Source organism: Pseudochaenichthys georgianus, chromosome 3 (assembly GCF_902827115.2).
Source record: "Pseudochaenichthys georgianus chromosome 3, fPseGeo1.2, whole genome shotgun sequence".
Lineage (NCBI taxonomy): Eukaryota > Metazoa > Chordata > Actinopteri > Perciformes > Channichthyidae > Pseudochaenichthys > Pseudochaenichthys georgianus.
The window spans coordinates 50,891,480-50,905,233 of NC_047505.1; the positions used below are offsets into that span (position 1 = coordinate 50,891,480).

The 13,754-nt window shown below is 44.0% G+C and overlaps 1 protein-coding gene across 1 annotated transcript in view; it reads right to left on the reverse strand.

Annotated features, from left to right (window-relative positions):
• Nucleotides 1–4,192: 4,192 nt before the first annotated feature.
• The window catches only part of wtip (WT1 interacting protein), a 39,212-nt gene continuing 29,650 nt past the window's right edge, over nt 4,193–13,754 (reverse strand). The window contains exons 4-9 of the mRNA XM_034079230.2: nt 12,224–12,291; nt 8,985–9,047; nt 8,411–8,541; nt 8,218–8,269; nt 6,631–6,699; nt 4,193–5,317 (exon numbers count right to left, since the gene is read on the reverse strand). Coding sequence (XP_033935121.1) covers nt 5,162–5,317; nt 6,631–6,699; nt 8,218–8,269; nt 8,411–8,541; nt 8,985–9,047; nt 12,224–12,291 — 539 coding nt within the window. The 3' untranslated portion in view covers nt 4,193–5,161. The remainder of the gene's footprint in view (nt 5,318–6,630; nt 6,700–8,217; nt 8,270–8,410; nt 8,542–8,984; nt 9,048–12,223; nt 12,292–13,754) is intronic.

Genomic DNA, 13,754 nt, shown 5'->3' on the forward strand with positions numbered 1-13,754 from the left:
TTGTTCAAATCGTTTCTGATGGCCATGTTTTTCCATCGTATCGGACCATCAGAGTCCCGGGAGGCGGAGATACCGGCATGACGGGTACAGCGTTGCGTGCACAGCTGCAATTATACATTTGACTATCTGTGGACAACGCCGAGACATGTCGATAATGATGCATTGTGGGAGTTGTTGTTGTTCCCAATGAGGGTATTGAGGTTGTAGATTTTAATTAACAGTTGGCAGTGTTGGGAAGCCTCTAGAGACACTAATGGCTACATATAATGAACCTGAAGTGAGTAAGAGTAAAACAGCAACACAAGAGACAAGCTTATGGATAGGATAGGATAGGGAGGATAGGGAGAAAATATACGTGTGATTCAAGTTGAAGAGATGAGATATGACTTTAAAGACAAGTTATGGGGCAGTAGAAAGACAACATCCCAAACAAGCAGCTTGTGGGAAACCACTCTCTCTGGTTGTTGCACTTTCCTCTCCCGACCATTACACTTTGACATTATGTTATGTTTGCTTTGGCTCAGTTTCAGTGTTTTGAAACTCCGAACGCAGCACAAGTTTCAATGCTTATTTATCATCTATTACTAGCCACTATTGGATCAACAAAACTCTGCAAAAGCAAAACACTGCAGGAAGCTCGAAACAACGGAAACGGGGATGTTAGGGGATTACAAAGTGTGCGTTTTTTCCGCGAATGAGGACTGGAAATATCCGTAACATATTTGATACATTGCTGCATTTTGTCCTGGAAGATGTATTTCATTGGATGTGCTTTACTGCAAACATCATTTAGAAAAGTAATATTTATTAGGGCTGCACGATTTGGGGACATAATGTAATTGCGATTTTTCTGACAGATATTGCGATTCGATTTGCGATTTTGTTTTTAAGCGACCCGACGGAAGTTCATTGTAAAATGCGGCCATATCTCCGGCTAGGAAGGTCGTATCAACGTGCTCCCGTCTCTAGCACCCCCAAGTACTTTAGTGAAAGAACTAAACTTACATGAAGCTTCCGTTGGGTTGCTTTAAAGTCAAGCTTCAGTTTAAGATTCTCCCTGTGATAGAAACATGTGATGGAGCGTCACTAACCTGACTCAGACGCTTTGTTTCACCAAAGCATCTAAAGCTCCATAGGAAGCCATTTTGAAAGGGCAGGCACTTTCAAGGATACTTTGCAGGTGATTGGATCAATCTGTCTATCACCTTCTATCATGGGCCGCTTCTGATTGGTTAACAATGACTACATGTGGAGCACAGCACTTCTGATTGGACGACTGACGCACAAGAACATGATTAATCGTTCAGCCCTAATATTTACGGCACCGTTTTTTCAGTTTCATAATTTGTAATTGATACAAATCTGTCTGTTTTATAGACTTCAAATCCCAATTATAGTTTAAATAGGAAATTGTTATTGTTGCCGTTGTAGTTTGATATCTGGAAAAACAACATTTTGCGTGATAGTATTGAACGTGGAGGGCCAAAGAAATGAATGTGAAACAACGTCGTTATACTAAAACCTTGATATTGGGTGAAAGTATTTCACACGCTATGAACTAGAAACAGCAAACAAACAGACATTATGTTGCAGTTAGCTACAAAACCACTTTATTGAAAAAGCAGATTATGTCATCTACAGTTAAATGATACGTCCCGATTTTTAATACATTAAATAACTTTAGACTTTTTCCATGTTTAGATAAATAGATCTAGTTTCCTTTTTTTATGAACCATCTAAAACAAGAAGCAATACAGAAGATGTGACAGATGTGCTTGTTGGAACTACAGCAGGAGAAGAATCTTTTCCAAGTGATGTTTGACAGAAGAATAAACAGCTCGCCTCTTTATGTACAGGGCGACTCGCTGAGTGCTACGCAAAATAACACAAGTAGTACTTTTAAGAATTAAAGGGTTTACACTCTGATCTCGTTACGTTTTCCTCGGGGTTGATATTGTGCAGAGAAAATGCCTCGTTCTTCAAGTATAGCACACGTTACTTGACCCTTGTACAAAATGGAGGTTAATAAAAAGGGAATGTCTCACATATGCAGTCGTTTTTCTTTCCTGCTTTTACAAATATACAACACTAATCATTATTACATTCGTACGAATCTCACTAGAAAGCACTTCCTGCCTTCAGCCTCTGCTTCAGTCTCTGGTTTTCACACATTCAGTAGTATTTATTCAGACCTGCGTGTACAGTCATCAGAACAATAATAATAATAATTAAGAGCCAGTGTTTGCTTTTGATATCTGGTGTGAATCTCAGTCGGTGGCAGTCGTCATAAACACGCCAGCTACTGGGACGCAGCACGGAGAGTTACACACAAACATCTGGGAGAAGGTCATGTGTGGGATGCACTGTGAGTGTGTGTGTGTGTGTGCAATGGCCTGCCATAACACACACACTCACACTCATACACACTCGTACGGTACATGCACACGTAAGACGTTTGCACATGACACAAGCAGGTGGGGTTTCTCTGCGTAAGACTTGCTCAATTTAAGTGAGAGAAGAATAGTTTTCCTCATGAAAAGACATTCCTAAAATGTCTTGAATCGGACATGAACTGCTTCCCTATCCTTTCAAGAGGAATCAACCGCAAAAACACATGTATAGAAACTCTGGGATGACAGTTATGAGCAGCGAGGGAGGAGACAGCTTTATTCTCACCAGCACCTCCGCAGCTCAGAGTAGGATTGGGCAATATAAAGAAAATTGATAATATCTTAGACAGAATAATAAGTTTATATCTTTAATGAACTGTAACTTTCATTAATGTTTTTAGGCCTGTCTTTTTAAGCTTGTTTTCTCGACTGTATTAAGACTTGGTCTCAATGCTTTCACTAATTATTGCCTTGTGGAAGAGAAACACACTCGCGTGCCCTACCAAATACTTTGATACCAATTTCGCGATACGTTTGTAGAGTTGACTATTCGGGCTTCCAGAACATACATTTTTAAATGATATTTCCGAATGTAATCAACAGTAATGTGGACATGACTGGATAATGGCGAGATACAAACCGTAGGGAAGTGATCACGTCATCCATCCAATCTACGGACATATATTACAATATCGATAATCCTTATATATTGCCCAGTCCTAGCTCAGGGTTTCAAGTGTTTGTCTCATGTAGTTAGTTTCTCTCTCTCTCTCTCTCACACTCACACACACACAACACACACACACACACACCACACACACACACCCACACACAACACACACACACACACACACACCACACACCACACACACCACACACACACCACACACACACACACACACACACACCACCACACACACACACACACACACACACACACACACACACCACACACACACACACACACCACACACACACACACACCCACCACACACACACACACACACACACACACACACACACACACACACACACACACACACACACACACCTAAAAACTCAAACCAGCACACTCAGCTCCACGTTTCTCTAAGGGATGTCTTCTCATAAAGTCAACAGCAGACTGCAGGGGAACCAGAGCACACACACCACACCACACACACACACACACACACACACGCGCACACACACCTGTTCTGTCTTAAGGCATGTGGACAAGTGGAGATTCCTCGTCTCAGTGTTCATGTGACAAAAAACAAACCAGGAGGCAGTGTCCTGAACACCACTGGAGCAAAAGGATCATTAAGTAGTATTGTATTCCTCTTTGAGTACTACATGGACTGCTTTACTGTCAAGAGAGCTGCATCTTTTGACAGTAGGATTGGAAAATGCTGCATATTCTAAAAGTATAAATAGAGAATACGCAGTATGTCTAAGTTCAGACCTTCATACATGTTGCCTATTTGTCTCATAAGTGTGTTTTCGTGCTCCGCCACCACAGGCCCTAAATCCCCGCATTTAAAGACCCATTTCTAGCTAAGCTGTAAGATTAAGCTTAAATCTTAATCTTACAGCTCTGTGTGATAACTTGGCAACAAAGTGGCCGACCTTGAGAGGAGGTCAGAATGAGCAAATCTGACAACAAGTCGAATGATAAGTAAATGCATTGTTCCCTTTTTGAGTGCGAGAATAAGTAAAACATATCGTTTCATTTGGGTCGGTGTGAAGGAGGTGCTAACCAGGTGGGACTCTGTGGAGAACACAGTAATACAACATGTACAGATTGATAAACATCTGTCCAGTTAAATAGTCAGAATAATCCGTTTTAATATCTGGCACTTAGGATATGCACACGTCTCGATTTAAGTTTGTTAAAGTGGTGTACAGTCGTTAAAGTCCAAAACAACAAATATGCGGCCAAAAAAATATTTGGAACTCAAAGTGGAATAAAAATAATTAAAAAGGCAAATTATTTGTGTGCCACGTCTGCTCCTAAAACCAACGAGTGTGTAGCCCTGCTGACAGACACGAGGAGGTGTTGCTTCCTGCAGGGGGAATGAAACCAGAGACCCACAAACCCTCAGACTTCTGGATCTGAATCAGCAACAGAAAGAAGGAAGAGAATCTACATCTATGACCGTATGTGGAAAACATCTGCAAAATATATATTCATATATAAAAGACATTCTATGTGCATCTAAAACGTTTCTCTCCGTCATAATATAATCATTCATTAAGACACTGCTTGTGAATCCCTCAAGGTCTTCGTGGAATGTCAGCCGTTCCTCGGGGCGACGTCTGGTGTGTCGGGGCGGCCCTGTGTCGTGACGCTGCTTTTGTCCTTTGCATAAACCAGTAGCAGGACTCCATGTCAGTGTTTGTGGGGGGAGGGGGGGGGGGGGCTGCACTGAAGGCACAGCAATCCCAAACCCACCCGGGGTCCTTCCTGTCCTCCAGAACGAGAATGTGGCCTCCCGGAATAAAAAACATTGGAAGGGAGAGACAAGTTTTGCGTCCAATCCCTTTTGATTAATGTTTGGGGGGGGTCCCCGGGGGTCGGGAAGTTTTAGGGTTAGGCACCCAAAGGGGAAGGGGGAGGAAATAAAGGGGGGGTGGGGGAGACCCTTTTTCCCCAGCCCGTCATGTGACAGGAGGACAGGAGCTCAGGCGGACACACCGAGGCGTCGCTGGATCTGCCGTTTCCTGTAGTGTCGGATCACCTGGGAGGCAGAACGGGGGTCTCAGTCCTCCTCCCCCTTCCTCCCCCCCCCTCACAGCTCGGTGACGTGCAGCGGGTAGCTGGGGGGGGGCTGGTGGGCCGGGGGAGGGGCCTGCAGCCGGTGGATGTGGCAGCCGTGGCACAGCAGGTGGGTTTCAAGAGGGTAGCAGCGGTGCCCCTCCTCGTCGTTCAGCTGCAGACCGCAGTCCTGAGAGGAGGGAGGAGGAGAGGAGGAGAGGAGGAGAGGAGGAGAGGAGGAGAGGAGGGAGGAGGAGAGGAACACAATCAGTAACCAAACACAGATGAGCGAGGGCTTTTTATACTTGGGAAGTTTGCTTGGTGTGTTTTTGGCGGTGTGAAAGCAGGCACTTATCAAACCATGTAATGATGTGTTGCGTTGCGACAGCACGGCCTGGACGTCCTTTCAAATAACACCTACCTCGAATCGATAATGGAAGATGTTGGCCTCGCAGCTACTAAGTGAATATTATACTAGGCATTTCCATGTCCACACCAGAGTTGAACTACTTAGTCTTCAACGGCTCAAGCAAAGTGCACCAGGGTACTATTAAAACACGCTAAATGTTTGGTTTCGAATTTCTGAGAAAATCGCTGATTAAACACTTTTTTTCTTCTTTTAAATATCTTTATTGACAAAAGCATTACGAGTCCATGCCGTGCACGTGTGGAGGAGACGGTGAGCTGAAGGGTGTCACGAACTGGCCTTCCTCAGACTTGGATAAGCACCGTAACAACGTGTGCTCGATGAATATGAATTCCTGGACTTTACCCTTCCTCTGTCCACGAGCCCCCCCCCCACATCTCTAAATCATTACCCACTGCTTACATAATGATCTGATGCATGTCTATGAAGTGAACCGTCGGACATTCAGAGTCTCTGTTCTTGAGGACATACATCTCCCAGTTCAGGGTTTAGGATTCAGAGAAAAGCAGAATCACTGAAGTGTGGATCCGTCACCGAGACGCGTCTGACTGACGGCCGGCGGGGTTTCACAAGTTCAGTCTGAGTCCCAGCTGGGTTCAGAGCTCAGCGCAGGAATGTGCTTCGTCAATGAGTCACAATGTTGATCTGTAACCTTGGGTTGGTAACTGTGTGTGTGTGTGTGTGTGTGTGTGTGTGTGTGTGTGTGTGTGTCATTCATTCGTGTGTCTGCAGCGGTGATTCATGCACGCTGGAGAAAAACAGTCTGGTCTCGTCCCACGATTAGCGGATTTTACTCAGGTTCATTGGGTCTAATGTGCGTGTGTGCGTGTGCGTGTGTGTGTGTGGGTGTGGGTGTGTGTGTGTGAGAGACTCAGTGTGAACTGTGCATGTAAATATTTTCTGTGCTATTCACAACAGCCTGAAATGTTGAATCACAAACAGCGATAATTAATTGCCTGTAGTCTGAACTCATTCGTGCTAGACTGCTCTTACTCATACCCCCCTGTGTGCGTGTGTGTGCGTGTGTGTGCGTGTGTGTGCGTGTGTGTGTGGGTGTGTGGTAGGGAGCGTCTCACCTCACAGTGGTAACAATCCACATGGTAGTCCTTGTCCATAGAAACGACTCGAATGGTTTCCTCGGAGCCCTGTTAGCACAAACACACGCAGTCAGGTGTCTCGTTATAGGGATTATATTACATTGCATTTAGCAGACATTCATAGAGACAGGTTTACACCAATGAATATGCACATGGACTTAAGGTAAACATTAGGGCTGTACCAAGTTGTTTGCTCAGATTTGGCTGTTCCTTTAGATCAGTGTTTCTCAAGCTTTTCATACCAAGGACCACTTAACCAATAAAAAAACTCGCGGACCACCTAACTCCACAAATATCTAAAAACACATCGATTTTTACAAATCGCCTGAAAATGGTACAAACAGGTGGCAACATGTGTGACGAAGGTGTTGCGCTGGGCTATATCATGCAATCAAAAGTGAAACTTAAACTCGCTCCATTGCGGAGATATTCCCGCGAGAGTGCGGAAAACTCAAATGTATTTATTTATTTCAAATGTGAAATGTTACCAATATACTCACGGACCACTAGGGGCGCTCACGGACCACCAGTGACCACACTTTGAGAAGCACTGCTTTAGACACTTCAACTACGTATTTCTTTACATGTTCTCCAACGACTGAGCCTGGTAGTTTGCTCAGGGTATCAGGGGTCTACAGTTCGGTCTGGTCTCCAAACTACGTCAAACACGCGCAGAAACAAGTATGGGAAAAGACCACCGCCAAACACAAGTTCTTCCCTTAAAAACCACGTCCATAAGAAGCTACCAATCCCAGTTGGGCGCCATTTTGCAGCAACAATAAAAAGGAAGAAGGAGAAACTAATAATAAGAAAAGAATGGTTGGCGAGACGCAATCATTGTTTGTACAGCTCAGAGAGAGTTCAATTCAAAATAAAATGGCGCTTGTCAAGCTATTTAACCGCCTGGATTTCCATAATCGCGTTTTTGAAAATACACACATACTGATGTTGACAAGCGAAATGTCCTCGGATCTGAGGCTTTTGTGGACAATGACCGAAAACTCTCATTAGGTGTCCGTGCTGAATGAAATGATGGTTAGTGTAGACCAAGGGTGTCAAACTCAAGGCCCGGGGGCCAAATCCGGCCCGCGACTTCATTTCCGTATTACGAAAATATTATATTCTTTGCAAGCCCTTGTGGGGCCACAAGGGCTTGCAAAGAATATAATATTTTCGTAATACGGTTCCATGGCGATTTACAGAAGCACGTTGCCCATAAACTACATGTCCCACAATGCATCTCAAATTAGAATTGTTTTCTTCTAAATATGCATTTTTTTTCTCAGAATTGACTTTATTTTCAAAATGTCTTTTAAATGTCTATCATTTTGTGACATTCTCAATGAAGAGACTTGCAATTATTTGCCCAAGACTTCTGCTTTCAGACGTAGTTAAATATGAAGTTATCCGATAATGTAATATAATACATTAGTTTATATATATTATTAAATTTTATGTATTTTATATAGTCTTAAAGTTACAACCGACCCTTTGAGTGCAATCATAATGCGAATGTGGCCCGTGATGAAATGTAGTTGGTGACCCCTGGTGTAGACGGTTCCTTACCTGTGCTGGGAGGATGGGCTGGTTGCAGGAGGCACACTTGGGAGCAAATACCCTGTCGTAAAAGAGACACAAATATATATATCTATAAAGTGAAGACACCGTATTTCACACAGGTTAAAACTAGTTTAAAAAAGTAGATTGAGAACCATACATTTTGTGTTAAACTGCTGTCTATATATGCGTGTCCTCTTACGTGTGGTAGTCTTTGACACAGTAGATGTTGTTCTCCACGTCCACGGTGAACGGCACTCCGTCTAAACCCTCTTTACAAACCACACAGCGGAAACAACCCGGATGGTACGACTTTCCCAGCGCCTGCAGGATCTACACACGATAAGAAAACACACACGATAACGGTAAGACGCGTGCAACCGGTGTTGATTCGCGGTGTCTGCGTCGCGTTTTGTTTTGGATGGAAACGAGTCAGCATATCGTTGAGGCTATCTCCGTTTATCTAACAGATATACAACAAGTCGTTATTACATTGTTTCCCCCTCACACCGACTCCTCTCAGCATTCACAAGAAGGGAAGAGGGAAACAAAATGTCCCCACACAAACAATCTTCTGAGTACAGTGACTAAATTCTAGAGGCTCCGCCCACTGATTCTAGACCTAGTCAGGTATTGAATGTTGAATAAATAAACACATAATTATTAATACAAAACACTGAATATCCTCGTAGCTTATCATAAACACAATGGCGCCTGAAGAAGACGTGTCAATTAGAAACATTAGACTTTCCACTTCCTGTCTGATGAACTCTTACCATCTCCATGATGAGGTGACCGCACACAAAACACTTATCCGCCGTCTGCTGGAAACCAGAGTACTGAAGGAGAAGACAGGGGGATTATTATTATCTTCAGCAGTTAGTGAACTTTTAGGCATATTTCATAGCGGCAGTTTGCCCCCTGATGCACGAGCTCGTGTCAGGGCAGGACTGGTCTATAGAGGGTGCTGCTGCGCTCCTCACATCAACACGAACAGGATTTCTTTCAGGACCTCCCGCCTCTCAGCTGACGTGTTCATCAGGCATCTGTGCAACACCTAGTCCTCCATCATATTCCATAGAGACAGGTTGTAGGATGTCAGCTCGGGCATGGATACAGTTTGACTCCAATTTAGACTTTTCTGTACATTTTTGGATTGGTCGTGAAAACAAGTTATCTCTTAACTCACAATAGGTAACTCGGGTGAGCGATGTATTTCTAAATCATCAAGTTCTCTTAAAGGTGCCTTATTAAACTGTTTGTCATCAATATATTACTCAGCTCAGATATATACAGAGCATGTCTCTGATTGGCTGAAACACCAAACGGATCATTGCAGCATTACCCATAATCCCCTCTGTTTCAGCCCTGTTTCCAAAGTGCTGATTCTCCGTCTGTTACTTTAGATGAAAACAAGGAGCCCCTCCCCACGCCCCTCTGAGAGACATGTGGTTACAAAGAACACAATGGTGCTCTAGGAGGAGATTCAGGTGATAAGGGGGGGGGGGGGTACCTTGGTTGCTGATTGGCTAATGGTTACTCAAGACAACACATCGTTATGACATCACAAAGTGGCCAAAATCTGATCAGCTCATTTTCAGACAGGTTTTTATAGAAATTGATCAAAAAGAGAGAGAATCTTTGTTCCTGAAACTTTCAGAGTCTCTTTCCACAGAGGGGACACATGCTGATGTAGAAGAGACATGAAGAAGAGGGGACACATGTTGATGTAGAAGAGACATGGAGAAGAGGGGACACATGTTGATGTAGAAGAGACATGAAGAAGAGGGGACACATGTTGATGTAGAAGAGACATGAAGAAGAGGGGACACATGTTGATGTAGAAGAGACGTGAAGAAGAGGGGACACATGTTGATGTAGAAGAGACATGAAGAAGAGGGGACACATGTTGATGTAGAAGAGACATGAAGAAGAGGGGACACATGTTGATGTAGAAGAGACGTGAAGAAGAGGGGACACATGTTGATGTAGAAGAGACATGGAGAAGAGGGGACACATGTTGATGTAGAAGAGACGTGAAGAAGAGGGGACACTTGTTGATGTAGAAGAGACGTGAAGAAGAGGGGACACATGTTGATGTAGAAGAGACATGGAGAAGAGGGGACACATGTTGATGTAGAAGAGACATGAAGAAGAGGGGACACATGTTGATGTAGAAGAGACATGAAGAAGAGGGGACACATGTTGATGTAGAAGAGACGTGAAAGAGAGGGACACATGTTGATGTAGAAGAGACATGAAGAAGAGGGGACACATGTTGATGTAGAAGAGACATGAAAGAGAGGGGACACATGTTGATGTAGAAGAGACGTGAAGAAGAGGGGACACATGTTGATGTAGAAGAGAATGGAGAAGAGGGGACACATGTTTGATGTAGAAGAGACGTGAAGAAGAGGGGACACTTGTTGATGTAGAAGAGACGTGAAGAAGAGGGGACACATGTTGATGTAGAAGAGACGTGAAGAAGAGGGGACACATGTTTGATGTAGAAGAGACATAAAGAAGAGGGGACACATGACTTGGGGGCAAGTGGATGAACAAGGCTACCAGGTGGAGGTGGTGATGGGAAAATCTACCATCTGCCACCCCCCCCACCCCTAAAGACCCCCCCCCCCCCCAGAGGACAGGCCAGACTAGTCGAGTCTTAGCTTCATGGCAGCGGAGGAAGAAGATTAGTCTCATCCCGTCATCTGAGCTCCAGCATCAGATAATCACGGATGATCGCTAAGGGCAACAACAGGAAGTGCTTCCCCAACAGGTTCAAATCTGAGGGGAAGCTGCTGAGAAACAGGAAGTGCTTCCCCAACAAGTTCAAATCTGAGGGGAAGCTGCTGAGAAACAGGAAGTGCTTCCCCAACAGGTTCAAATCTGAGGGGAAGCTGCTGAGAAACAGGAAGTATCGACAACGTGGTGATGTTGTTCGGATGATGAAGCTCGTATTTGTGAAAGGAAGCTTTGTTATGCTACTTCCTCCATGTTGGGACATCAATCTCTGTCACATGATATTCAAATGTCCTGATAACAGCATCACATACAGCTGCAGTGGGCAACATATAATCGGTGTTATTTGCATCAGTAATTGAGTTAATAAATGAATCCCAGAAATAGATATAATTATGGTTATGGTAAATAGATATAATTATTTAGATATACCGTACTTTTCGGACTATAAGCCGCGACTTTTCCCCCCATTTTTTGTGTACAGCTAACGGCCACTAGGGAACCTCCTAAATCTATGGATTGTACAGGTAAAATTAACCACCTTTAACTCTATGGGCTCTAGGACCGGTCCGCGCCCGCCACCTCGAAGCGGCGTAGCGCGCCAAAGTAAAAGTGGAACCGAGAGACAGAACGAGAGCAAGACAGACGGACAATTTAGCTGCTGCGGCTTATAGTCCGAAAAGTACGGTAAATATTATATAGATATAATTCTGGAAATAGATATAATTATGGTTCGAGACACTTTGATGCCACTAATCTATCAATAATATGATAGCACACTCTTTTAAAGACACATTTGCCTTGAATTGTTTTTGTAGATTTTTTTGTATAAATGGCACTTTAATAAATATTGTTTTAAAATATAACTTAGATACCCAGTATTTAACAACACTATTCTCTCTTATTCAGAACAAGTTCTTCCCACACCTGAGCTGCGAAAGATAAGTAATTAAAATACGTAAAAATGTTTGAGGTCGTGTCCATACATCGTACGATAATCTTAATTTCCCACCGCTCCTGAAGGCACCACGAGAGCCATGTAAACAGCAGCAGACGGACCTCCAGCTGTCGTCCTGTAAGAGCCGGGCAGCTTGAGGGGTAATTGAGCTTCTTGGGGACATTTTGGGGAAATGTGTGTGAATTGGAGGGGTGGTGCTAAAGTCCTAATTATAGCTGCCATTATGTCCGTTTCCTCTGGAGGGACGCAGCCTGACACCCTGATCCTTAAACCCCCTGGCCCCCCAACAGCAAATCAATAACCAGGAACACTCACCAGGAAATCTTCCTCACAGTACACCTTCCCGTTGACGTTGTAGAAAGCTTTCCCTCGAAGCCTCCGACCTGAAAGGGAAAGACGACAAAGTCAAATCTACATATTCAAGAAGGTTCGAGACATACTGTGTTGCAGCAGAGCCACCACAGGTTTCATAAGAACAGTTACATTTAGGACTTTAAAGTATTTTTTAATGAAACTTTGAAGGGAATTTATGATGAAATGTAGACGCAGGAAGTTGGAAGTTTGTGACAAAATGTTTCTTTTATTTTTGTTGGAGTTTAACCCTGCTCGACACACACAAAGAGAAGCACCTGTTTTATTGGAACAGATACCTTATATCCACTAAAGAAGTTAAAAAGACTTAATTTAATCCGATTGATCGATTTCTGGTCATTTATTAGACTGAGGACGTTATAAAATATGACTAAAACATTCAGAAATCCATTCTTAAATCTCAAAGGAAACTATAAATATACTTTGACTGAAACTAGCATTTTGAGTGATTTCATTCAGATTAGAATTTTGATCCAAAGCCTCGGTGCTGTGAACGATCAAGACTTCCTGAGTGGAGGCTTTGCAGCATATGAAAGGCGGGATACATGTCGCACAAAGCACACCGAAACCTCCACTTCTGACTCAGTGAAAATACATACTGTATACCTCTCTCTAATCCCCTCTGCTTCACCACAGCAGCAGGTCGGCGTGGAGCAGATGGCTTCACTATCCTGTCGTCCAATCACTATCACCATTGATCCCAACAGGAATCCATTCACAGCCCATACGCAATCAATACAGCAGGCTGCCTTTAAAACCCCCCCCAAGTCTCTCCTCTCCCCTTCCCCACCATTGTGCACCGTGCACAAGCAGAGCAACAATAGCAGGCTGCAGGGAGGATGTCCCTCACGGGGCAACTTCTACTGGTCTGAAATGTCGTGAAACAGTCAGTAGTATATGCCAGCATTTACAATGTGATCGAATGTAATAAAATATGTGCAGTAATAATACAAAAAAACCAGATAGTGTGTGAATTAACTGCTATTGGCATTTCTCAACGTTCCAGCGTGATGTTTTTGGCAGCTTCTCCTTCACGTTGGTGGTCTGACATGTCATGAAAACAATCAGTAGTTGCAGGGCTCCGCCTCGCAGCAACACACCACAGCGGGAGTAGCTTCCAGCTCTGAGCATGAGGGCTGAATTCCTCCGGGTGAGCCTTCATTCATCGGAATCCAAGTCTGAATCCAATCTAAAAAGGAAATTCTGCTGCAGCCCCCCCGCCATGCGCCCCTCGCAGCTCGCCCATTCAAATTCATTTAGCAGCAGCGGTGTCTCTCAGGCAGCGCGATGACTTCACCGAGCCTGGCAGACCAAGCGCAGGGATCTCATAACTCTGCTGGATTAGTCAGATTTAATTGTCATCCCCGAAGCCACCATTGATTTTATGGATGTCCCCAAAAGACATACCCCCCCCTCCCACACTCCCACCACTGCTGAAATGTATGCAATCGCTGTATTTCACACCGCGTCACAA